Genomic DNA, 24,446 nt, shown 5'->3' with positions numbered 1-24,446 from the left:
GAACAGAGTTGTGCCATCCACAAAGAAATAATGCTGCTGTTCAATAAAAAAAGAAAAAAGAAAAAATAAAGAAGGAAATAATGCTGCTGTTACAGCCACAGTATGTCGGAACCACCAGGAAGCCATGACAGGGCCCTCAAGGCAGACCCTGCTTTGGGGACAATGGACAAGAGTTTGGGGTCAGGTCCAAGTCAGGCTTCGGTCTAATGTCAAATTCAGTCTGGGGTTCGGTCTGGAGCTTGGATCAGTCCAGTGAGTGGGCCGTGCTTGGCCCCATGCTCCTGGGGTCTGAGGATGACAGACAGGCTGTGGATGAGGCTGATGGGTCCCCCTCCCTGTCTCTGTCCCCCAGGGTGGCTGGGCATTCAGGCTGCAGCAGGAGGAGTGTGACTATCTGCAGATGATCAAGGTACAGCACACGCAATGCCTGGAGGAGGCCCAGCTGGAGAATGAAACAGCAGGTGAGGCCCCTGGTGGGAAGAGCAACCCCCCTCCCCCTTTCACTCACACCGTGAGCCCAGATCCTGGTCACGTTCATTCCACATTTGTGGGGTGGGGATGGCACCGAGGAGCTGCTGGGTGCTGAGGAGAGGGTGCTGGGAGGAGCTGGGGAGCCACTGGAAGAAGGAAGGGCTAGCAGGCCTCTGTGGTCCCATCATCCCACCCTAGGTCTGGGAAGCTCCCCACTGTTGGCTGGGGAGATCATACTAAACTGGGGTTCTGAAAAGTGAGTGGAGCCAACTCTGCCTTTGAGGGGGCCCTACCCCTTTTCTCCAGGAAAAGCAGAAATGGCATCCATGGCTGCCAGCCCACCTGGGAAGAGAGGCCCAGGGCTCTGCACGGTGGAAGCCTGTGCCAGTGAGGACCCCTGGCCTTGTCCAAAAAAGGGCTGGGGTAGCTGGCTGGTGGGAGCGCTTCTGGGTCAGATTTCTCAGCCCCTGACTTAGTTGGAGCTGAGATGCAGAGAACTGGCCCCAGAATACCATGCTCTGGGATTAGGCCATTGTTCTGTGTGAGCATCTCAGAGGGAGAGCAGAGGACATTTGGTGACAGGATGTGACCACCACAGGGCACATGGGAGCTCACAGCCATCTCGGGGGCCCAGAGCAAGAAGGGGCCCCAGGCCAGTCTGCACAGGACTAGAAAACTCACCACAGCAGGGGACACTGAGGCCAGGTCTTCCAATACTAGGCTCTGCCAGCCAGCACGACACCCAGAGTGTCATGTGACACAACACACGGAGGTCCCTAGGCACAAACACTGACCTTCCTATCCCAACCCACCCTTCACAGGCCACATGAAGCATCAGCTCATTAGCCTGCTGATAAAACAAGTCAAGGTCACACTCATGAGGCTGAGCACATGGGAGCCCAGCTTCTCCTTTCTGGGAAAGGTCTGGCCTGGCAGGGTGAAGGGCAGTGCCAGGGGCACCTTCAGATCAAGGCTGCCCAGCTGCAGAACCATCCGATCAAATGACAGCATCTTCTAGTCTTCAACCCGCCACCCTGTGTGCCCCACACTTGGCTCAGCAGCCCTAGGGTAAGAAGGGGAGGAAATACAGACAGCTTCCTTGGAAAGGGGCCACTTGATCCAGACTCAGAAGGGCAGGCAGGATTTGGAGGGAAGTTGGAGGCACCATGGACGACTGCCCATGGAGGGTAGGGAGTGGGTATGGGGTTGGAGGCTCACGGAGAGGGAGGGGGAGGGATGGAGCAGTGGGGTGCCTTTGCCAACTCTGGGCCTCCCTCCCAGGTCACCTCCCTAAGACCCAGCTTGCAGTTTGTTACACTCAGGAGTAGGGAGCATCTTCTCTTCCTGGCTCCCCAGTACCTCCATCTGAGGCCGACAGTTATACACCCCTTCCTGGGTCCCTCCTTCTGGGCCCTAGTGCCCAGGCTCTCTGCCTCCTGCACTGTTGAGTGTGTGTGGCATCATGGATGGCCTTTGCCTCTCCCAGCTCCCAAGGAGAGATGCCTTCTGTGTCCCAGGCCCCTGAGACTGGCCTGGGTAGAGGGGTGGTGGTAACTGCCTGCTGCTTATGTGCCCCACACCACCACCCAGGACAGGGAGGCAGGACCAGGCTGCAGACAAGCCTCAGAAGACCCCAAGGGTGGGATCTGGGATCATGGCCGGCCCAGAGAGGCCCACACCACACACTCTAGGCCCCACTGTAGCACCTCCCAGGCCCTGAGGGCCAGCCACCCTCGTGATCCCAGTGAGGTCATTGCTGGCACAGGGTGCCTATCGGGTGCCAACATCCTGTCACCAGGCAGCCAGCCTGGGATCCAGAGGAGGGCACACATGGGTCTGTGGGCGGTGAGTCTGCCCTGGCCTTGTGAGGGACTCAGTGCACGTACATGTCTACACATGTGGGTCTGTAAGTGGCCTGTGTCTCTCTGTGCCTGCGTTTGCTTGTGTCTGGTCGTCCCATGTCCAAGTAAGAGTACACATCTGTATGTTTGCATGTGTGCCTGTGGCTCTATGTACCTGGAGGTGCTTGTCAGTGTGTGTGTCTCTGTGCACACACATCTATCAAATGACACAGCAGAGGCCCCCACCCTGCCTCACCATCTCCCACCACAGGCTCTGGGCTGAGCTTTCTTTCCTGTTGGGGTGGCAGCCCCCAGCGGGCATGCACAGCCAGCCTGTGTCTCTCTGGGCCTGGTGACGTGTGGTGCGACACACATTCAGAGAATGTTCCCAGGCAGAGCCCACAACAATAGGCTCTCCAGACACCCAGTATTTTCTCGGCTGTCACCCCCTCTCAGCTTCCTGACCCTGCTATCTCCTGCAGGAAGCTTCCCTGACCACATCCCCTCTACTAGCCTCTCTTCCCTGGCTCCCCTGACCAGCACAGTTCATAGCCCAGCCCTGGTGATGCCAAGATTCCCTGAGGACAAGCATGGCCACCCCCAGCGCAGGGCCCAGCCTCCCTCCCCTCTGTGCTGCTTCTGGTGAGGCTGAGCTCAGGGCCAGAGACCCAGCTCTGAATCCACTCCTGACCTGGGCCACCGCTGAAGATCCAGAGAGCCCAAAGCCTGGCAAGGACCCAGACAGACACAACAGCCAGTCTGCAAGACAGGGTGCCCAGCGTCGTCAGGGCTATTCACGATCCGGCTAAGCAAAATTCCCAGAGAAACGGCATCCAGCCCTTCAGAACAGGCGGAGTGCTAGAGGTTTGCTGGAGACAGAGCTTGTGAACAGGCTGTCCCACTCGCCAGAGATGTGACCTGGGGCTGTTTACCTAATTGCTCTATGTCTCAGTTGCTCATCTGTAAAATAGGAAGGTTAAATAAGTTATTCATGTAAAGAGGGTAGAAGAGTGTCTCTCACATATAAAGGCTACTTAAGTGTTTGCTGATGATATTATTAACAGTCTTAAATCGCCAGCAGGATTTGGCTGGCCTGAAGGGCACCTACATGAGCTTCAGAGAGGCTGGCATAGGAATGGAGAGAGGGCTGGGAGCTAGAGTGAGGCCACAGAAGACCCCGGCTAGGATGGGAAATAGCGGATGGCGCCCCCAAGGCAGGGAGACTGTGCTCTCTGACCAGGCCCCAGGGATCCAGGTGTTCTCCGCCTTCAGCTGCAGGTGCCACCGGAAGGTACTCCTCCCCGCTGCCAGCCCGCATCAGCACTCCAAGCCCCAAGGTTCTTCCCCAAGAGGGGACCTCCTTCCACCTCCTCTTCCCAGGCCCCCTTCTTGGGAACTCCTGAACCTTCGGACTTGGGCTGGGCTGGGTTTGGCCCAGCTGCCGTTGACTTTGGCTCAGGGGTTGGGTTTCCTGAGTAAATCTGTGGGACTGGCAGGGCTGCAAAGAGACAATTAAACCTCCCTCAGGGAAGGGCATCCAGAGAAGTCCTTGTTTCCCAGGGGCACCCAGACCCTGAACAGGCAAAACCCTGGCATTTGCATCTGCCTTTTAAAATAGAGAGACCCCACTGTGCCCCCTTCACCAGCCAGGCCCTTAAGGCTAATAGGTACACAGTGGGGAACACAGCCTGTGATGCAGGGTTTTCTCTGAACTCACTCCCTGATCATCACCCCTTGTCACAATTCACAATTTGACTTGGTTGGAGGCATGTGTGTTGTTTTGAGTTTTAAGAAGACTTCTCAAGAACTAGCTGAACCCTAATATACCCATCACCCTATTATACCCCACAGCTTCTTTTTATAACAAATATTTTCTTATGCCTCCTTTACTATTATAAAATAAAATTTAGGACACACTTTGTTCTAAATGATGTTATAGCTGTAACGTAAAAAAAAAATCAAGAGTGAAGAAATGTATAATAAAATACTGTGTACATATTCCAGCATGATCACAGTAAAAGATAAGGCATAGTCTAAAGGTTGTACCTATAAATATAAATTCTGGGAACATAAGAGCTTTAAATGTAGATTGATATATACGGTGATTGTATCACCAACCCAGGATCATGGGCATCATTGCCATAGGTAACGTGATTTTCCAAAACACTGAACAACTCTTAGTAAGGTTCAGAACACAGCAAAGCCCAGTCTTTTCTCCCTTTATTTGGTAGTTGCATTCCTGGAAAACCCATGTTGTTAAATCCGTACAGTAAGTTCCTTGTGTTTATATGTAAAATGGAGTAAGAGTCTAGGCTCTGGTTATTACAAAGGGTTTTCACCTATGCAAATGCACAGTGGCTCATTTGAAAATCCCGAACACTACACAATTCATCTTTGTACAAGACCATGCAGGGAGCCTGCCTGGCATTCCTGCTGCCTGCCCATCGAATGCAGGGGGAGGTTCCCCCAAGTTCTGCAACAAACAAAAACCCCATCACAGTTCAAAACACCCCCAAGGGGCACTCTGTCCCTCACCATGGGGCTATAGTTATGCCTCCTTTTCCGCCATCCCGGTACAGCCCTGTACAACCTGGGCATGGCTGTGCCTCCCCTCTCAGACTAGGGGCTCCCCAAGGTGGGAGCCTGGAGGAGGAGGAAGAGAGTGGGTCCTCGTGGGCTCAGACCCCAGGCTGGAGGCACCTGGTGGCCACGCTGACCCATGTGTCCTCTGCCTTCACCCCATAGGCTGCAGCAAGATGTGGGACAACCTCACCTGCTGGCCAGCCACCCCTCGGGGTCAGGTGGTCGTCTTGGCCTGCCCCCTCATCTTCAAGCTCTTCTCCTCCATTCAAGGTACGGGCCCTGGGTTGAAGGCTGGGAGCTGGGTGGCAGGAGTCAGGCCAGCTGGAATGGGGGCTTACCTCTTAAGGAAGTAAGAAGACAAATGAGGTGCTAAAGGGAGCTAGAGCAATCGGGCGGGGGGGTTTCCTGGAAGAAGATGCACTATCACTAGGTCTCTGAAGGACTCATGGGATTTGATCAATCTTCACAGAAAGATAAGCACGTGGGAAGGGCTCCCTGAATATTTGCTCAGCAATTGATAACTGATTGACTGACAGACACTTGAATAAATCATGGCTCCTCTGCTCCCATTGTTTTGGGCGGGTCACAATTCAGTCTTTCATTGCCTGGAAGCAGACTCTGGGAGACTGGCCTTGCTTACACACCTTGTCAGGTTCTGCTTAGGGAATGTTCACCTATGAGACAGAAAAGAAAAGGAGGAGCCACTTCAGGAAGTGGGCTGTCTTGCTAGTGAGTAATTAAAGTGGGGTATGGTACAGAGTCAGCCATTCTATCATTCAGTGAATGTTCATTAAACACCTACTAGTGTGACCAACGCTGGGCTGGACAGTGTGGGTCACAGGGATAAAACGCTGTCTGCCTGCAGGTAGCTAATGTTCTGGTTGGAGAGACATTTAGCAAGAAAACAAATGCACAAATTGGAACTGGTAAGCAGTGCTGGGAGAGAGAAGGCAGGGAGAAAGGAAAGAGGGAGGCGGGCAGGGCCCAGACCACGCAGGTGTTGAGGACTGATGAGGACTTGGGCTCTTCCTAAGTTTGCTGACAGGCTCCTGCTCAGTTCAGGTTTTTAATTGATAACTGGTTTCTGTGAGAAGAGAGAATTCCAGGAGTCCAATGAGAAGACCTAAGCACAAGGCAGATGAGACATGAGGTCTGGACTCAGGTGGGGAGCAGGGCAGGGGAGGGATGTGGGACGCTGGGGGATGCCTGAGGGGGAGGGAGGAATCACACCCCACCTAGGTCTAGTTTGATGAGCTGGGGGAGGACGGAGGCAGGGAAGAGCTGGGCTGCTGTGGGAAGGGGTGATGAGGAGCAGGACCTAAGGAGCCAGAGGATGAGCAGTCTCTCCCTCCAGGTTGCCTTTCCCTCTCTGGACCTGTTTCCCTATTAGTAAAGTTGGGGTAGAAGGTGGACCAAATGGTCTCTTTGGGGCAGGCCAGTTTTGCTCCCTGGTGCTGGATGCTGTGGCCTCAGCTATGGAGAGATCTGGATGCCCTCCCTGAGGGAGCAGCCCTAGGTGTGCCATCTTCCAGGCCGGCGCCCACCTAGCCCAGCCCTCTTCCAGGGGGACCCAGCACCTGGGCAAGGAGTGGATGAGCTCCTCCGGCAGCTCTCACAGTGCCCCCATCAGCAGAGCCTGGCAACCGGCCTTTCCTCCAATCCCTGGAAGCGCCTGCTAATTGCTTTTCACTCTGACGTGATGCTAATTGCATTCCTCCTGACGGCTCTTCCTTCTGTCCCTGCTGGAATTGTAAAGGAAGCTCCTTCACTTGAGAACCTGGACTCCAGTCCACCATCTGGCTAACCCTGAGGCTGAAGGCCTCAATGGGGTCCACACTGAGCCTTGGTACAGATGAGAGAAAGGCAGCTCTTCCTCAGGTGGGGTCAACCTCTCACCAGAAACCACATAGTGACAAGCTGAATATGAAGTAAACTTTAGCCCCACTCATCCATCAGCCAGATGCCCTTGTGCAGTGAACAACATGCACAGCTATACTTGGCGGCTTTAGCTTCTGAAAGTGATGGTGAAAAATAGGAGATAGGGTTAGGGGCTGAATATGTAAAGGAAAGAGGGTGTGTTTTCCTGGGCAACTAGATGAAGAAGGTGTGACCAATTGATCCTAAATTTCAAAGAGGAAAGTTGGCAAGTAAGGGAGGCATGGGTAGGGATGATGGCAACACCAAATCTCGCCCCTTTTGGTAATGGGGCCGGGGAAGGGATACCCTCCCTGGAAAGGTTGGAAGGGACCTGGTTCTACAGGGAAAGCTGAGGAAACCTTGTAGAAGATAAAGACTGCAAAGAGTTACAAAGCAGTCATTTGCCCAGGCTGGGTAAAGAACCTGGGAAGGGGGATGGCCAGGCAAAGACTGTTCCTCAAGGTGCCAAAATGTTAGTGGAGGCCCAGTCCTTTAATCTGTGGTCTGCATGCCTCTCATCTGTGGTGTTTTTGCCTTTAAATATTTGAAGGAGCTTTTTTTTAAGGGTGAAAAAATGGGACAGCTGTTTTGATGAGAAAACACCAGAGCCTGAATCACCCGTGTCTATGGGCTCTGGGGGACAGCTTCTCCCCCAGCGCATCATGGAATCGTGCACAAGAAAGTCTGGTGAACCCAAGATGTCTGCCCTGGCTGGCTAGGATAGGGCACTGGTGACAGGATTTCAGCAGGAGACCCCATGGTCAGGACTAGATTTTAGAATAATCCCTCCAGCTATCTCAGGGTGGGGAGCGGCTTGGAGAGGGCAGGAAAGCAGGGAGACCCATCCGGAGGCTCCCACCTAATTCAGAGGAGATGAGACGGTGCTGGTGTTGAGGAGAGACAGGCTGGGACAGGACTGGTGACTGATGTGGGAGAGGAGAGAGGAGAAAATGGTCCCTGATTTCCACTTCCCATCACTGAGTTGGGGCATGTGGGCGTCCCTCGTAGCACAGGGTTAAAGTCCCTTGCCCCTCCCTCATGCCTTCTGTATCTCCTTCCACACACACAAGGTCTGTGTCGGTTTCCAGGCCCAGACTGGGGAAGTGACGCTTTGGCTGTCTCTCGGGGTCCCATGGTGACTTCCACTGAGACTTCTTCCAGAGCCGTTCCCTCTGAGTCCCAGGCTTTTCAAAGAGGCTGCCCAGCCCCGGAAATGATCCGCTATCCCCTGCCCTCCCCCGCCAGCTGGGCGGGCAGGGCTCCAGGGGACAGGGTGCCCCTTCGGCCACTGCTGGGACCCCAGAAAGATACGGAGTCAGGCTGACCTCAGGCTGCATCCCAGGTCTGCAGCTTCCTTGCTGTGTGACCAAGGGCAAGTCACCCAACCCCCCTCAGCCTTGGCATCCCCATCTTTTATTGGGACTATGATAACTCCTGATCCCTGGTCTTAACACATTACCATTCCCCCCAGCCCCTACAGAAGGTGTGTGAAGCTGCTGCGTAGACGCTGATGGGTCACCCAGGCTCACCAGCTTAATTCATGGTGATACCAGCTACCCGCTATGTCATGGGCCTGACCTCACTGAGCCCTCGGCCCTCTGGCGAGTGGGGAGCCCAAAGCCTGAGGCCTTAGTATCCCTGCTTCAAGGCTGGCTGATTTGGCCTTGTCCCCTTTTTCTACTTGCCCCAGCCTGGTGGGGGACTGGCATCAGGGCCAGGCTGGTGAAAACCTCCAGGCTGGCCCACCCCCGCTGAAATGAGGAAAGGCTGAGGGGCTGAGGCAGGGCAGCGTGAAGACTTCTCTCATGTCCTGGGAGCCACCTGCAGCAGTGTGGTTGGGAGGCCTGGGCAGACAAGGGCTGCCAAGGCAGGAAACTGGCTCAGCCCCAGGGCCCCTTCCCCAGCAAAGTCCTTCCTGACACTCCTGGGACCTCACAGTTGAAAGAGACCCAGCCAGCTGCTCCTTCCCGGTGACCTCCCCACCCCTTGCTGTCCCTCAGTTCCACATCCATCAAGTAGGCTGACAAGAACCTCTTTCAAAAGGTGGCCAGGAGGATTTACAGAAACAGTAAATAGGGAATTACCTGCGGTGTTCTGAGCATAAGGCAAAGTTTAGAAATATTAAACACATGTGCACAGTGACCCTCCTGGAGCTGAAGACAGCTTGACACCTCCCACAGTTCTGCACCTGGACCCTCGAAATAAGCCCTCCATCACCTCAGTGCAGATGAGGGCCAAGGTTAACTGGGAAGACTCTGGGGACCATACTTTCTCTGCCTTGTCCTCCCTGTGTGGCCTTGGGAAAGTGACCGGTCTGTTGGAGTCTTACTTCTCAAATGTGAAATGGGATGACCTTCCTCACTGGATGGTTGAGGGGCTTCAAAAGGATAATGTGCCTGAAGTGCTCTGTACAGCGTACACAGGAAAAGCTCTCAAAGTGTGCTGTGATGATGGTGATGTTGTTGGCACTGCTGTTGGTGCTGATGGTGCTGATGCTGGAGACAATGGCAGTGAGGGAGATGGGGATGAGAGTGACGATGCTGTGCTGCTGGTGGTGCTGCTGGTGGTGATGATGATGGTGGCACTGGTGACAATGGCAGTGATGGTGATGGGGATGAGAGTGATGACGCTGGTGGTGCTGGTGCAGGTGAGAAAGGAGCTACAGGGCAAAGATGTTGGACCCATCTTCTCTCTTGGCTCTTCCTCATCACCTTGCCTTCTCTCTTTTCCTACTTTTCTCCCCTGCTCCTTCTTCCTCACTCATCCCCTTACCTCCTTCTCCTACCTGTTCTCTCTCTCCCCTCCTCCTCTCTCCCTCCTCCTTCCCCTCCTCTTCCTTCCTTCTCTCTCCCACCCACCCCTCTCTCCCAGACTCAGTGCTTCTGTCGTGAGTCCTGAGAGAGGAGAGCGGGACCCTTCTCTGGCTCACCCATTTTCTATTCAGCCCTTCCCCTCCCTGGAGAGTGGGGAGCCTCGGGGGTACCCCTCACCTCACATGGCCCCTTAGCAGCCCTGTTCTTTCCTGCAGCCCTGGGCCTCCAGGTTCAGTGGATGGACCCACTGCCCTGGAGCCCCAGCCTCAGTGGCTAAGCCCCGAGACCCCGCATCACTGTGCAGCGTGATTCCCCTCACACGTGCCTTTGTCTGGGACTCCTGCTTCTCCCTGTGTGCAGACTTCAGATCTGCACCCTCATCAGATGTCATCCAACCCCCACCTGCTTCCTGCCTCATGTTTGGTCCCTCTCCAGGAGCACATCTGAACTATCCCCAACCCCAGGCCCCCTGACAGGTGTGAAAGGAAAGCCAGGCCTATGGGCTGGGGCCCCTTGCCACAGCCAGAGGTGGTTGTCTGTACCCATAGGACTAAGAAACCATCTGCCGCACCAGGGTCCTGTGACCAGGGTTAGCATTTGGCTCATGGTTAGGGTCAGGGATCACTCCGTGCCAAGGATCCAGGCCGCCTGTGACAAGGATCAGAGTTTACATTGCCCTGGGGTCAAGTTCAGACATGACAAGGGACAGACTGAGCCCAGGAATGTCCACTCTGAGTGTCATCTGTGTCAGTGGGTCCCCTGGCAACCCTGGAGGGGCTTCTCCCTGCCCTAGGCTTCCCCGTGACACCCTGGGTGTTTCAGAGCAGCTGGAGCCTGATGCCACAGGGGTGCTGGGAGAAGGGCTGAGCACAGACAGCCAGGCCCCAGGCCTGCTCCACCGGCCCGCCTGCTCCACCGACCCACCTGCCCCAGGCCTCAACCTCTCTCCTCTCCGCCCCTGCCCTCCACCCAGGCCGCAACGTGAGCCGCAGCTGCACAGATGAGGGCTGGACACCCCTGGAGCCTGGCCCCTACCACGTGGCCTGCGGCTTGGATGACAAGGCATCGGGTTTGGATGAGGTGGGCCTCACTACACCCCCCGACGCACACACCAGAGTGCCCTGGCCTGCTCACTCCTTCCACTGTCTCCCACCAAGGGGCACACTGCCTTCTGTGTGGGAGCCAGGACTCCCAGGGTCTGCCCTCCCTGAGCCTCCTCCCTCTCCAGGACCACATGTCTTGGGGTTCATCCCCAGGCTCCCCTGAGGGGGGGCAGAAGGGGCTTCCAGGAGGATGACCCACAGCAGCAAAGCTGAAGCAGCACCCTCAGGCCAGGCCACCCCATCCCTGGACTACCTCGTGGGAGCCTAGCTCCAGCCTGGGGACGGCAGGGCAGACAGAGCCCACCTCCCTGTCGCACACAGAGGGGAAACTGAGGTGCAGATCCCAGAAGGAAACAGCCTCAGATACCCAGCAGCCAATCAGGACCGGGTCAGGGACAGGACCATCGTCCTCAGTCCCAGGAGCCCTGGGGCACAAGTGGTCTCTATAAGGCTGTGCGTCCAGGAGCCAGGGAGGAATATTGCTGCGGAGGCTGGAGTATAATTGGAGTCCTGGCCTAGGTGCCTCTTGCTGCTTTGGTGTGTGAATACATGTATGCATGTGTGTCTGTCTGTCTGTGATGACATCTGTCCCACCTACAACGCCCTTTCGCAGACAGGGCTTTTACTCCTCCCCAGAGGGCAGCAACTTCCTCAGAGCCTTCAGAGCCCACCAGATCCTCAGGCAGGATCCATATCCTCTAAGTCCCTCTGAACCACTGGCCTCCATTCTGGCAGGGTGTGGGAGGTGGGGAGGAAGGAGGGACTGCCCAGTGATCGTGGCTCTGCGTGTGTGTCTGTGGGGAGGGCTGGCAGGAAGTCCTTGGGGTCCAGCTTTGTCCCAGCCCCACAGAAGGCCAGAATGCCCTCCTCCTGCTAACCCCAGCCCCTGAGAGTCCCAAATGGGAAATTACCCTCTTCCCAGTGTCTTCTTCCCATTCTCCATTCCTCGCCACTTGGCAAGGGGGCCTCATGTCAGGGTCTGAAGGGCAAGCAGTCTTGTCCCCAAGGATGCCCAGCCCAGAGTTGGTCCAGAGGGGTGTTGGACACATGACTGAGGAATGAACGGATGGACCAATGGAACATGTGAGGTCTTTGCTCCTTCCCTCACTGACATTTCCCTCATGAGGGAGCAGAAAGAGGGCCTGAGTTCAACCCCCACTCTGGGGTGCAGTCCTGTCTCATCTGTGGGAAACTAGGGGTCAAGGGGTCTGGGGACTGGAAGGGGCAGCTCAGCTGCTATTGGGAGCCCTGGGCCTCAGCCTCCTCATCTGCCAAAGGCAGGGATGGGAGGCTGGATGTAGAGGGCACCCGCCCCTGCCAACTCCCCCTGCGTGGGCCTACCCCACCCCACCCAAGATCCACTTCCCTCTAGCAGCAGCAGACAATGTTCTACAGTTCTGTGAAGACTGGCTACACCATTGGCTACAGCCTGTCCCTTGCCGCCCTTCTGGTCGCCACCACCATCTTGAGCCTGTTCAGGTGAGGTCCGGCCCCAGCAACAGGCATCAAAGCAGACCAGCCAGGTCACTCCTCACCCAGGCATGCTCTGCCCCCAGGCACACGCAGTCCTGCCCCAGCCCTCCTGCCAGGTCAGCTTCCCCTAGAGACAGCAGGCTGCCCAAAGTGTTCACCTGTCTCAGCCTCACTCGTCACAGGATGGCCCTGCACCTGGGGACAGGGCACCAAAGGGTGGGGCCTGTGCCCTGCAATGCAGCACCTGGAGGCCAGGCTGCACGTGTGGGGCGATACCTGGGGACAGGGTGGGGCCTGCATTCAGAGGCTACAAGCTCCCCCAGCCCCGCCCTTGCTCAGAGCACTTGACAGTGCTGGTTCGGGTGGGGGTCTGAGGCCCCTTCAGCCTCCCAGATCTGGCTGCCTCCCCCAGGAAGCTCCACTGCACGCGGAACTACATCCACATGCACCTCTTCATGTCCTTCATCCTGAGGGCCGCCGCTGTCTTCATCAAAGACTTGGCCCTCTTCAACAGCGAGGAGTCGGACCACTGCTCCAAGGGCTCGGTGAGGACCTACCAGACCCACCTTCCTCTACCATCCCTCAGCTGAATCTCCTCTTCTCCCTCTCCTTCCCCACCTCCTCCCTCCTGCCTCTTCCTCCTTCTCTCTCTCTCTCTCCAAAGACGGGCCCCTCTGACCCCGCCTGCCAGCTCCTTGAATCCCCCTCCCCTCCCAGCAGCAGGAGATGGTGCTGGGCCATCTGGGAGCTCACAGACCTCCTCCTGCCGATGAGAAACACCTCAGTTCAGTGGGAAATGGGACACTCTGTGCCAGAACCCACAGCCCCCGTCCCACCACTGCTGCTAACTTCCCATGTGACCTTAGGGAACTCCCTGCCTCAGTTTCCCCACCTGTGCAAGGACTTCTAAATTTCTTTCCAACTCTCCCCTCTGCTACCTGCATACCTAGGGCTCTGCTCACTGTGCCACCCTGCCTACCCCCTGCCCCCCGCCACTGCCATCTGGAGCCTATCCAGACACACACAGCCTTCCTGTTTGTTCTTCTGCCATCAGTCACTTCTGGACCTGCCCAGGAAAGGGAGGTTAAGAGAAAATTTAAGGAATTCGTTGCCCACCACTAAGGAGTCCATCTCCAGGTGATTCTGAGCCCAAGGTCCCCTCCCTGAGTGCCCCCCGAGCTAAGACTGAGAGCTTGAGACCAGCCCTGGCTCCCATCCACTCCTTGTGGTGAGTGACTCATTGCCTCATGAGCGACCTCAGAGGCAGTGCATTATTTCGGGGGTCAGCAGTACCTTCTCCTTAAAGACTGAAATTGAATCTCTCCAGAGTGATGGTGAAATCTCAGGCATCTTGACACATGGGAAGGAACATGCAAGGGAGCCACCCTGGCCATTCCCAGAGCTCCTCAGAGGAGCTGGGAATCAGGAGCTGGGCTCAGACCTGTGCATTGTGAGCCTTGGAGCCCGGGGAGCAGCCTGCAGCCTCTGGCACACTTGTTAAGGATAATTGTGGAAAACGGCTTCCCTATTCATTAGCAGCTCTGTGAGGCTTTTCTAATGCCAGAAGAAGCACAGATAATCGTCCTGCTAAAGAGCTGAGTTACTCTTGTTGTAAAGCAAATGGGGGAAGGTGAGGGAAACAGACAAGCCTGTAGCAGGAAGGACTGAAGTAAGACCTAAAGAGGGACGTTCCAACTGTTGGGAGAGGAGGGTAGGCTGCTCTCTGAGGATGTCTCAAAGCCAAGGGTGCAGGAAGGGAGGGTGGGAACCTGTGTTCAGGGCACAGGGAGGAGAGAAAGCAGAGGGCATCCTGGAGGAGGGTGGCTTTAAGCTCTGGCTCACAGGTATCTGGACTGGATCTGAAATGGGATACTATTTCTGGGAGAGGACAGAGGGTCCAGAAGAGCTTCTAATCATGCCAGATGGGCTGTCCAGAGTCCCTGATTGCCCTGCTCAGGGGTCTCCCTGACTCCTCATTGTCTTCACCCACCCTTTCTTCCACTAGATCCTTTGGCCCCCAGGAGGAATGATCATCCCTTTCCTCTCCTCTTTTCCCTCATTTCTCCTCCCCCCTGCATCTTCCCTCTTCTCCATCCCCATCACCCCAACGACTCTATCTAAGCCCTACTCCATGGTCCCCAGCCCTACACATTCAAGGGACTCTTCCTAATGCAAGCAAGAATGCTCCTTCATACCTCTTCCTACCTTCAATCCTAATTGGAATAAGATGAATGAGCAGGTGGTAGGGGAGGGTGGGTTAAGTGGGTGGGTTGGTAGATGGGTGGCTAAGTAAACAGGTGTGTGGATGACTGCAAAGGTGGAAGGATAGATGGGTAAAGTAAGAACAACTGGCTAGATGGGGAGGGGTGGGTGGGTAGATGGGTGGATGGATGGATGGGCAGACTGATGGACAGGTGACAGATGAATGGATGGATAGATGGGTGGGTGTAGGGGTTGGCAATGGATGTCTAGTAGGTGGATAGTAGATGAATGGTAAGATAGGTGAGTGTGTGGATGGACTGATGGATGGGAAGATGCTGGATGCAGATAGATAGATGATGGATGGCTGCATGGATGGTAGATGGGTAGATGGATGAGGTGGCAGTGGATGTCTAGTGGGTGGGTGGGTAAGTAAATGGATAAATGGATAGGTGGGTAGTTGGATGACTGGATGGGTAGGTGGGTGGATAGATATATAGATAGGAAGATGAATTGATAATAAACTATTGGACAGAATCAAAATCACAAGCTTATTCCAAAGCATCAGATGATCTAAAATTAGGGATAATGGGAAAACCACTGAGTAAATTTTTAAGGGGATAATACAAAAACAACAAAGAGATTAAGCTGGCTGTACTGCAGATCTGTTTGTCACCCCAGAGATGTGGGCAGGCAGGGACCCCTGTCAGCTCCAGTGAGACCCTCTCTGCTCCTCCCCCTGTAGGTGGGCTGTAAGGCAGCCGTCGTCTTATTCCAGTACTGTGTCATGGCCAACTTCTTCTGGCTGCTGGTGGAGGGCCTCTACCTGCACACCTTGCTCGCCGTCTCCTTCTTCTCCGAGCGGAAGTACTTCTGGGGGTACATATTCATCGGATGGGGTATGGTACCAGGGAGGGCAGCTAGGCTGGGGACAGAGGGGGCGAGGCCTGGGGAGCTCACTAGGGGGTGGGGGCCAACCCAGCCTGCAGCCTTAGGTCTTCCTGCGCGGCAGGTCCTACGTACAAGGCGCTCAGCCAAAGGTTGAGAAAAGTCCCCTCAATGTCTGGCCACAGGGTAGGTGCCCCCTGGCTGCAGAGCACCCCTGGCTGACATGTGGGACAGACATGTTCCCTGAACATCCTTCCATTTCCCCTTTAGCCCTTGAAACACACAGGGCCACTGCTAGTCAATACAGTACCTCTGATAAAATGAGAAAAATACTCCCCCTTTAGGTGGACACAGCCCCTCAGGCATTCAGTTTCACCCCCTGGGTGGAGCGTCTTAGCCCAGTGAACAAACTATGCCACTGCAGGTGGCAGCACTGGAAACCCACCCTCCCCTCTCTCCCTGGTTCTTCCTCCTCACCCTCTCCCTCTGCCTCCCATGCCATCTCCTCCGATTCTCTCCTTTGGCCCTCACAGGGGTGCCCAGCACATTCACCATGGTGTGGACCATCATCAGGATCCACTTTGAGGATTATGGGTGAGCTGTCACCTTGCCCCCCCCCCCAACCAGTTGCCATCACTCGGGACAGTTCCCCTGGGTGGGATGAGGGGGCCCTGGGAGTAGCAGACTCTGGACCAGTGGTCTCTAAAGAGTCTGGGGGCAGAGCCAGCAACAATGGAAGGACTGCTCTTTCTATCTGGCTGAGGACAACCTCTCTGGTTCTCCCCCCACCTACCCTGCCCAGATGCTGGGACACCATCAACTCCTCACTGTGGTGGATCATAAAGGCCCCCATCCTCGCCTCCATCTTGGTAAGGCCCCCTCCCACCACTCAGGGATGGGGAAATGGAGGCCCAGAGTGGGTAGACAACTTACCAAGGCCCCATAGGAAATTTGTGTCTAGGTTAGAACTGAACCCTCAGCTTCCCAACGGCTAATGCGGCACCTTCCCCATCCCTTCCTCACCAGCTCCCCCTCTAAAGTAGAGAAAGCTGAAGGGGAGGCCCAGCCCTTAGATATGTGGAGTGTTCCTGGATCACTTTCCCCAAGGGGAAGAGCTAGGGGAGAGGTAAGATGGAAGGGTAGGCGGGCCCTGGGGAAGCAGAATGGCTATCTGCCCGGGGGAGGCTGGACACCCTGCAACCCTGCTCTGACCACCTGAACTTGGCCCCCGCCCACCAGGTGAACTTCATCCTGTTCATTCGTATCATCGGAATCCTGGTTCAGAAACTGCGGCCTCCAGATGTCAGAAAAAGTGACAGCCGCCCATACTCGTGAGTATGGGCCCAGGGCCCCAGCCTTCCAGAGATCCCCCAGCCCCAGTTCTCAATCATCCCATGTCCCCTGGAAGTCCCCCTCCAGAGTCATCAAAAAGTCACCTTGTTCTTGCCCACCTTCGCCTCCATGGCCTGGCTCAGTCCACAAGTCCCCCTGCCCAGCCCCACCCTCCCCAGGCCCTTGAGCCCCATGCTTCTCCTGCATGACTTACCTAGCGACTGATCTGCCCGACTCTGTATCTGCTGCCAAGCCAGAGGGCTTGAGAAGACGGTAGATAACGTTTGTCCTGTTCACACTGTGTGCCCAGTCCCAGGCATGTGCCTGGCACAGAAAAAAACGGGGCAAAATAAACGCACAGTAGATGAATGCCCTGGGGTTTCCAGGCATCATCTCATTTCATCCGTACAGTCTCCTCTAAATTGTCCCCGTTTCACAGATGAGGAAACTGACACGCACTCCTCCTCAAGGGCTTTGGAGCACATCACCTTGGCAGGGGGAGGGCACAGTGTCCATGGGACAGGGGTCATATCCTTGCTTGGAAAGGTGTGAGGGCTGTTCTGTGCTTGGAGGGACTGGAGCATAGGCAGGTTTTCATGAGAACAAGGCTTACAGACAGAACTAAAGAAACATGAAGGGGGTGACTGTGGGAGGGTAAGTAGGTCTGAGTGCCCGCAGATAGGAGCGGGGGATTATCAGCTGCACACACAAGACAAACCTAGAGCATCCCACAAGGGCCTGGGATTCTAGAATGTTCTCCTTGGCCTGGCTTCTCTCAGGGGAATCTGTGTTCTGGTTCTAAGATTCCTGGTTAGAATGTCACGAGCTGCTGGATTTAGGATTCTATTCTAGAAGCCTGTGATTCTCCCTGATGAGACTAAGACTCACGTTCCTGGTGTGATGGCACCCCCTCCCTTCCCCGGGGTGTGGAGGCGGAGCTTCCCTTCCAGTTTGAGAAGGGAAGGCCCTGCAGAGGTCTGCAGTCTGCCAAGGGGTAGCACATCAAGGCCTGTGCCCCCTCTTCCTCTCTTTCACTTGGGGGGCTTTGTTTTCCCCAAAGTACAACTGCTCAAAAGGGCTTGAATCGGAAACAGAGCTGGTCATCGCCAGGTCCCTGTGGGTGAGGTGGAAATTGAACAGCTGTCGGCAGGCAGACAGGGCGGAGGGAGTAGGAGACGGAGCTCCCGCGGAGGGGCTGTCAGCGCCCACTCTCCACCTCCCCACCAGACTTCAATTTAAAGAAAGCCTCCATCTGTCAGCCTCGGGCGCATAGGATAGGTTTGCAGTCAAGGGGAGGTGGGCAGTGCTCAGGAGGATATGGGTCTGGCTGCGAACCAGGTCCAGGAAGGAGTGGGAGGGACACGGCCAGTTTCCCTGCCCTCAGTTTGCTGTGGGTCCTCAGGCCCAGGTCTAGGCTTCCCTGGATTGACTGCCAAGGCAAGAGAGAGAGAGGCAGAGAGACACCCTACCCCTCAGACCTCTCCTAGCCAGAGAACAGAACTGGGGGGGACCAGCACTGAGGTCAGGTGGCTGGGGGTCTGAACCAGGATGAGCCGTGCTGCACGGGAGAGGGGGTGAGTCATTTAGAGTGACTGTGGACACTGCTGAGCACACAAGGCCAGTGAAGGAGGAGCTGGTCCTTCAAAGAATGCTGGGAGTATTCGTGTGGGGAGGTGGAGGGGAGTGGCAGGGGAAGGGATGCAATCCTGGAAAAGGTGGCATTTCCTAGGGAAATGGACACAGCAGAGAAGCCAAAGAGGGCTGTGTTAGTTGACCCTGAGTCATCCTTGGTGACCAGGCACAAACCCACCATCTTCCCAAGAGGCCCTGGGCAAGTGGTCAGCAGCCCAAACACAAAGACTTCCTTCCCAGATGCCTTCCTTCCCGGTGGAGAATTGGTCTCTCGTGAGCCCATTGCACTTTATAGCACCCAAAGCACTTCCGAGTTTACAGTGGGCCCCACTTCTGTTACTTGACCCTGTTGAGCATACACTTATTCCACTGTATAGACTGGAGAAACTGAGACCAGGGGAGGGGAAGCCAGGATCTCCTGTTGCTCGAGAACATATCCTCATTATTGGCCACAGAGCCTGAAATACCACTATCACACATCATCCTTGGGGGTCAGCACTGGCCCTCCTTTATACTGTCCATCAGAAAGTGAAAATAGGGGGGTTTCTCCCTCTCTCTCATGCTCCCGTCCAGGCAAAGATGGCTGTGGGGCAAGACAGGACATAAGCACTGCAGACAGGCAACAAAAACAGATGTGGACATAGTACTTATCGGGACCAACAGTGCATCCTCACACATCTGGTCATTGTTCCCATTTGTGCCCCACATGTCCACACGTGTGGACACCTATACCCACTGCCTGCCCCTCCCCTGTCCCCAGGAGGCTCGCCAAGTCCACCCTTCTGCTGATCCCCCTGTTTGGAGTGCACTACATCATGTTCGCCTTCTTTCCCGACAACTTTAAGGCTGAAGTGAAAATGGTCTTTGAGCTCGTCGTGGGGTCTTTCCAGGTATGACCTGTCACCTTAAGGCTGCGTTCTTCTCTGGGCTTTACAGGAATTCACCTGGGGTCTTGGCCCCTTGCCACTGGACTCCAATCTTTTTATCGTAATAAGTATTGATTAAAAACCTACTGTGTGCTTAGCCTTTTGCTTAACCAGGGGAACACAGCGGGGGGGGGGAAGGGCTGGGGGCTCCCAGGATCTGCCTACCTCACCTCTCCTGCTCCCTTCCTCTCCAGGGTTTTGTGGTTGCCATCCTCTACTGCTTCCTCAATGGCGAGGTAAGCCCCTCCCAGACCTTGGAGGCCAGGGAACAGAACTCTGGTAGCCCCAATGTCCAGAAACACTGATGGGATGTGCAGAGCAAAGAAGGGTCAAACTTTGCTACTCCAAGTGTGGTCCTCAGACTAGTACATCAGTGATGGCACCTACGACCTTGTTTAAAATGCTGATTTCTGGGCCCACCCCAGGCCTCTGACTTTGCATCTGCTTTTTAAGAAAACCTCAGGGAAGGAGGGTATAGCCCAGAGGTAGAGTGCATGCCTAGTGTGCTTGAGGTCCTGGGTTCAGTCTCCAGTACCTCCATTAACGTTAAATAAATAAACCTAACCCCCCACCCCCAACAAACAAACAAACAAGAAAACCTCAGGGATTCATGTGCACATCAGAGTTTGAGAAGTGCTGTGTGAGGGGGCTGTGTGGAGAGTGAGTGGGGATGGGTGGAGGCAGCAAGTGGAGGTTGAGTCACTGTGGAGCCCTGCTTACTAAACACAGAAATCTACCTGGATGAGCTTAAGTGAGCTAGAGGGCAGGGATCAGAAAATGGGTTTCAGCCCCCTCCAGGCAGCATCCCTCTCTCTCCCTCTCGGGACTGCATTCGTTGATCCTCTCTGGCTCTCGCCTCCCCCAACTCCAGTCCCTTGATTTGACCTGGCTTCTAGGAGGTCCCAACTCTGCACAGGCCAAGGTAGCGTCCAGTCTCTCAAAATAGACTCTCCAAGAGGACATGACTGGTTGGCTCCCACCCTAAATGGGGTGCAGCCCAATCAGCTGTGCAGGCTTCCTAGGGGCGGGTCTGACCACCCTCCCTTCTCCCAGGTGCAGGCAGAGCTGCGGCGGAAGTGGCGGCGCTGGCACCTGCAGGGTGTCCTGGGCTGGGATCCCAAATACCAGCAACCATCTGGAGGCAGCAACGGGGCCACGTGCAGCACGCAAGTCTCTATGCTGACCCGCGTCAGCCCTGGCACGCGCCGCTCCTCCAGCTTCCAGGCCGAAGTCTCCCTGGTCTGACCACCAGGAGCCCAGGGGCACAGGGCGGCCCTTCCCGCCCACACCCATACACCCCGCGCGGCACCGGGGACAAAGGCCTGACCGGGCAAGGTCAGTTCCAGGCTCAGAGGCTGCCCAGGCCCCCAGATCACTGTCCAGACTCCCCCAGAGAACGCTGCCCTTGTGCCAGCCTGGGGAAAGGAGGGTGCATAGATGAAGGAGCACCGAGAGCTCCTACCTGGAAGACGTGGAGTGGAGCTCAGTCTTCAGATTCCACCCGCTAAATGCCCCCTTTGCCAATCAAGGGCAAGAAATCTGCATACCCTCACCTGACTCCACCCCCTGGTAGCTCATGATCCATCTGAGGAAGGCAACCGCCCATCCCCAGACAATGCACGTGGGAACATGATGTGATCTGAGGGCACAAAGGTCTTGCCTGGAAAGGTTACCTGCCACCACCACCTCGACAGTGCCTGAAGCTCTACCATTGCTGCCAAGTTCCTTTGGGTTAAGCATCATCATTCGGGCATCTCTCCAAAGATGCAGTCCCTGCCTGGAATGCCTCCTCACAGCAGCCAGCAAATCGAGATGAAAGAGTTTTTCTGCCTCTGGCAGATGCCAGGCCCAGTTGTAACAGGGAATTTTAGTTAGAGGAGGGCAGCTATCTCCACAGTCCCTGCTGAAGTGGAGTGGTCCCGGGACGGCTGCAGCAATTTGAGGAGACTGCCACCAGCCCTACCCATCTCTCTGGGCTGTGGGAACTGCCCTTGGCTGCCCACCTACGTGCCAACTATTAGAAGCAGGCTCAGAGGTGTGCACTCATGGACTCCTTAATCCTCATATCAACCCAGCAAGGTGGGAACTACCATCCCTATTTCACAGATCAGGAAAGTGAGCCTCACAGCGAGCAGGTACCTCACCTTATCACGCAGACAGGATTTGAACTCAGATCTTGCTGATGGGAAAGTGAAAGCACACTCTCTAAGTACTTTTATATACTGTAACAAGCTGGATCCTCTTGGTTATTTGTATCACCACTGATATTATTATTACCACCACCCCCACAACCCCATCCCCACCCCACCCTCCCGGGAGTGTGGCTGAAGAGTCCTCTGGTCCATGCATCATCTGGACAAGAGCCTGGTGGTCATGTCCTGTGTCTGACTGCACCTTTGTGGCCACACAGCTCCCTACCCACACCCCAGCCAGAAGATCCCCTCGGGACTGCAAACAGGCTTGTGCAACAATAAACACTGGGTCGGACTGACTGGTTTTCCTAGTGGTTGCTGTTCCCATGTGGGTTAACATGGAAACCAGCTTCCAGCTTGCAGCCATCTACCCGTATTCTGAGGAAGACTGGTCCAAAACACCACTGGAGCCAGACACCATCACCCCTCTGGCTTCCATGTGAAAAACACAGTTCTAAGGGCTTTCAACTCACATCTTGTTGAGTGGTACCCTCTGTCCTCTGAGTGTGGTGAAGTTATACCCCGTCCTCATAGTGTCTCCCTACCCCCTAAATCCAAGCAAGAAGAGACAGTTCTATTCTTGGATCAAGACAAAACAGCCAACAGAGTTGCGTGCAACCCCAGAAATGGTTACATGTGGGTACCTGCACCCAAGGAGCACATGGGGTGTGAGATGACCAGGGTGCCACCATCCAGGGTTCAGCCAAGAGGAGGTAGATGGAGGACAGAACAAATGTCACCAAAACAGAGACAATATGGCTAGTAAACAGGTTTAGACACTGAGGCTGGAGGGTGAAGACGATGATGCCAGTCAGCAAGACAGTCTTCAGAGCCACTGCTCCAGCTGACCTCCCTGGGTTTCCCTCCCTGCAAACTTCCCGCCTGGACCCAGCCCATCCATCACCATGCCTGAAATCCCACCATTAGTGAGTTACGTCTAGGGAGAGAAGCAAAGTTATCAGCCAGGAGGGTGGAAAGTGAATAAAACATAGAGAGACCCAGACAGGGACGAAAGAATGGAGGACAGAAATGGGGCCCTGCCTGGGAGGTAGCAGGAGATGAAAAGCCCCTCAGGAAGGGTGGAGGGCATTCAGGAATGGGGAGAAGCTGAGACACTGTCCGAGGCCTGCAGGTTGGGAGCAGAGTAGAGGTGACCAAGAGCTGAATTTCTCCTGCACCCCCTCTTCTCTCCAGCTCCCTCTCCTGCCTTGTAGGGCACTGTCCCACCAGACCAGCTCATCTCTATCGCCACCTGGTGGCTGCCTCAAGGACTTCATCACGGTTGGCCTTAGGGACCCAAGCATCTGATGACACAGAGGGCAGGCCTCTCTCCTCAGCTCCATTTCAGAGCAAGATACAAGGGCCAGGAGGTGGTGAGGACAAAGGACTGATGACCCCAGAGACAGCCTGGAATTAGGGAGACAGAACCTGGCTCTCAGACCAAGGCTCCTGTCCTTGTGGCACAGTGATCCCTGCACCAGCCCCAGCTGTGGCCCAGGTAGAACCAGACCTCTGGTTGCCCCCAGGCTAGGCCCTGGCCCTTGACCAAGCCTGACCCCAGGACCTGAGGGCAAAGCCCAGTTAACTCAGGTGGCCTCCCCTCTGGGAAGACAAAGTGCCCCCCACCATGCCGCCACCATATGGATGATTCTTGCCACTCTGAGGTGAGTAGACTGCCTGCAGAATGGATAAGGTGCGTCTTCCTGGGTGAAGGCTTGTCCCTGAGGACTTGGTAGAAGTCTCCATATCCCAAAGGGGCATGAGAGATGACAGGGACACCTGAATCTGGGTCAGCAGATGCTGGGGGCCCTTGGCAGCAGGAACCCAGTGGGGACTTGTTAAATGAGGCCAAGGGAATGAGGGTGGGTTTGGGACAGGCCACTGTGGCTGCTGAGAAGGGCCCCAGGAGAAGGCAGAGGGAAAGCTCCCAGTCCATCATCCAGGTGAGGGAGGGCTTGGTTAGGGACACGCTGAAGGTAGTGTCTGTGGGACATCTGGGGAGAAGCCCTAAGGCTGTTGGAATCAGGACCTAAAGACACAGGGCCGGCAGGAGGTAGGGAGACCAGGGCCGCCTCTGGGGTGTCCAGGGAGTCTGTATCTCCTGGCATCTCCAGCTGGCAGGCAGGGCCAGGTTGGGTGAGGAGTTGTCAGTGCCTACATTCCCACCACTTGCCCAGGGCCTGTTTTAATGAGCAATGACCTGCCCACCACCCCCGCCTTTGTGGGAACAGGAACTGCTCTTATCTCTCCTGGGGGAGGGGGCCAGAGACACAGCTGGCAGTCATTAAACACCCTGATCAGGCCAGGGATGGCCGAGATATTAATAGCCAAGAGTCGACGGCCCTGGAGACGCAGCCTTTCAGGAAGAGGGAGAGTAACCTCTGAAGTCATGGGGATGAGTCAGGAGGCCATCCTGGCAATGCCTCATCCCCCATGCACGACAAATAAAGTCCAGAGAAGAGAAGGAACTTGCTTGGGATTGCCAGCAAGTCATTGGTATAGCCCAGCTTTGAATCCGGTTCTCAGTCCCAGAACCTGCCTCATTATATGAACTGTCACAGGTGTCATGGGTTTGCCCTGTGTGTAAACAGCAAAGTAGAACAAGTTGGTGGCCCTGAATCTTTACTGTCTTCATTTTAATTATCTTTTTTATAAATAAATCATTTTTTATTGGGGGCAGGTAAATTAGGTTTTGTTTATTTATTTTAATGGAGGTACTGGGGATTGAATCCAGGACCTCGTGCATGCTAAGCACACATACTACCACTGAGCTATACTCTCCCTATTGTCTTTATTTTGAAATCCAGGTATTTTTTATTCATTTTGTATTTTTACAATAGGTTTGCTTTTTTACAATATTACATTAAAATATTCTTTATCCTGATTACCGGCTGAGTTTTTTTTGGGGGGGGGGCGCTGATAATTAGGTTTATTTATTTATTTTTAAACAGAGGTACTGGGGACTGAACCCAGGACCTCGTGCATGCTAAGCATGCACTCTACCACTGAGCTATATACCCTTTCCCTGATTACCTACTGAGTTTTTTGCAACCCCCTTAAATTTTGCATCCAAGGA

At 55.1% G+C, this 24,446-nt stretch overlaps 1 protein-coding gene across 1 annotated transcript; it reads left to right on the top strand.

Annotated features, from left to right (window-relative positions):
• The first annotated feature begins 352 nt into the window (after positions 1–352).
• On the top strand, positions 353–24,139 carry VIPR1 (vasoactive intestinal peptide receptor 1). The gene is made up of 12 exons (XM_010974774.3): positions 353–461; positions 5,058–5,165; positions 10,599–10,705; positions 12,104–12,207; positions 12,614–12,746; positions 15,146–15,299; positions 15,822–15,882; positions 16,091–16,157; positions 16,528–16,619; positions 19,013–19,142; positions 19,373–19,414; positions 20,232–24,139. The coding sequence occupies exons 1-12, from the start codon at positions 401–403 to the stop codon at positions 20,421–20,423; spliced, it is 1,251 nt and encodes a 416-aa protein (XP_010973076.3). The 5' UTR covers positions 353–400; the 3' UTR covers positions 20,424–24,139.
• Positions 24,140–24,446: the final 307 nt, after the last annotated feature.

Source organism: Camelus dromedarius, chromosome 17 (assembly GCF_036321535.1).
Source record: "Camelus dromedarius isolate mCamDro1 chromosome 17, mCamDro1.pat, whole genome shotgun sequence".
In the NCBI taxonomy this organism is placed as follows: Eukaryota; Metazoa; Chordata; class Mammalia; order Artiodactyla; family Camelidae; genus Camelus; species Camelus dromedarius.
The sequence above is the reverse complement of the archived record's forward strand: the minus strand, read 5'-3'. Positions and strand labels throughout refer to the sequence as shown.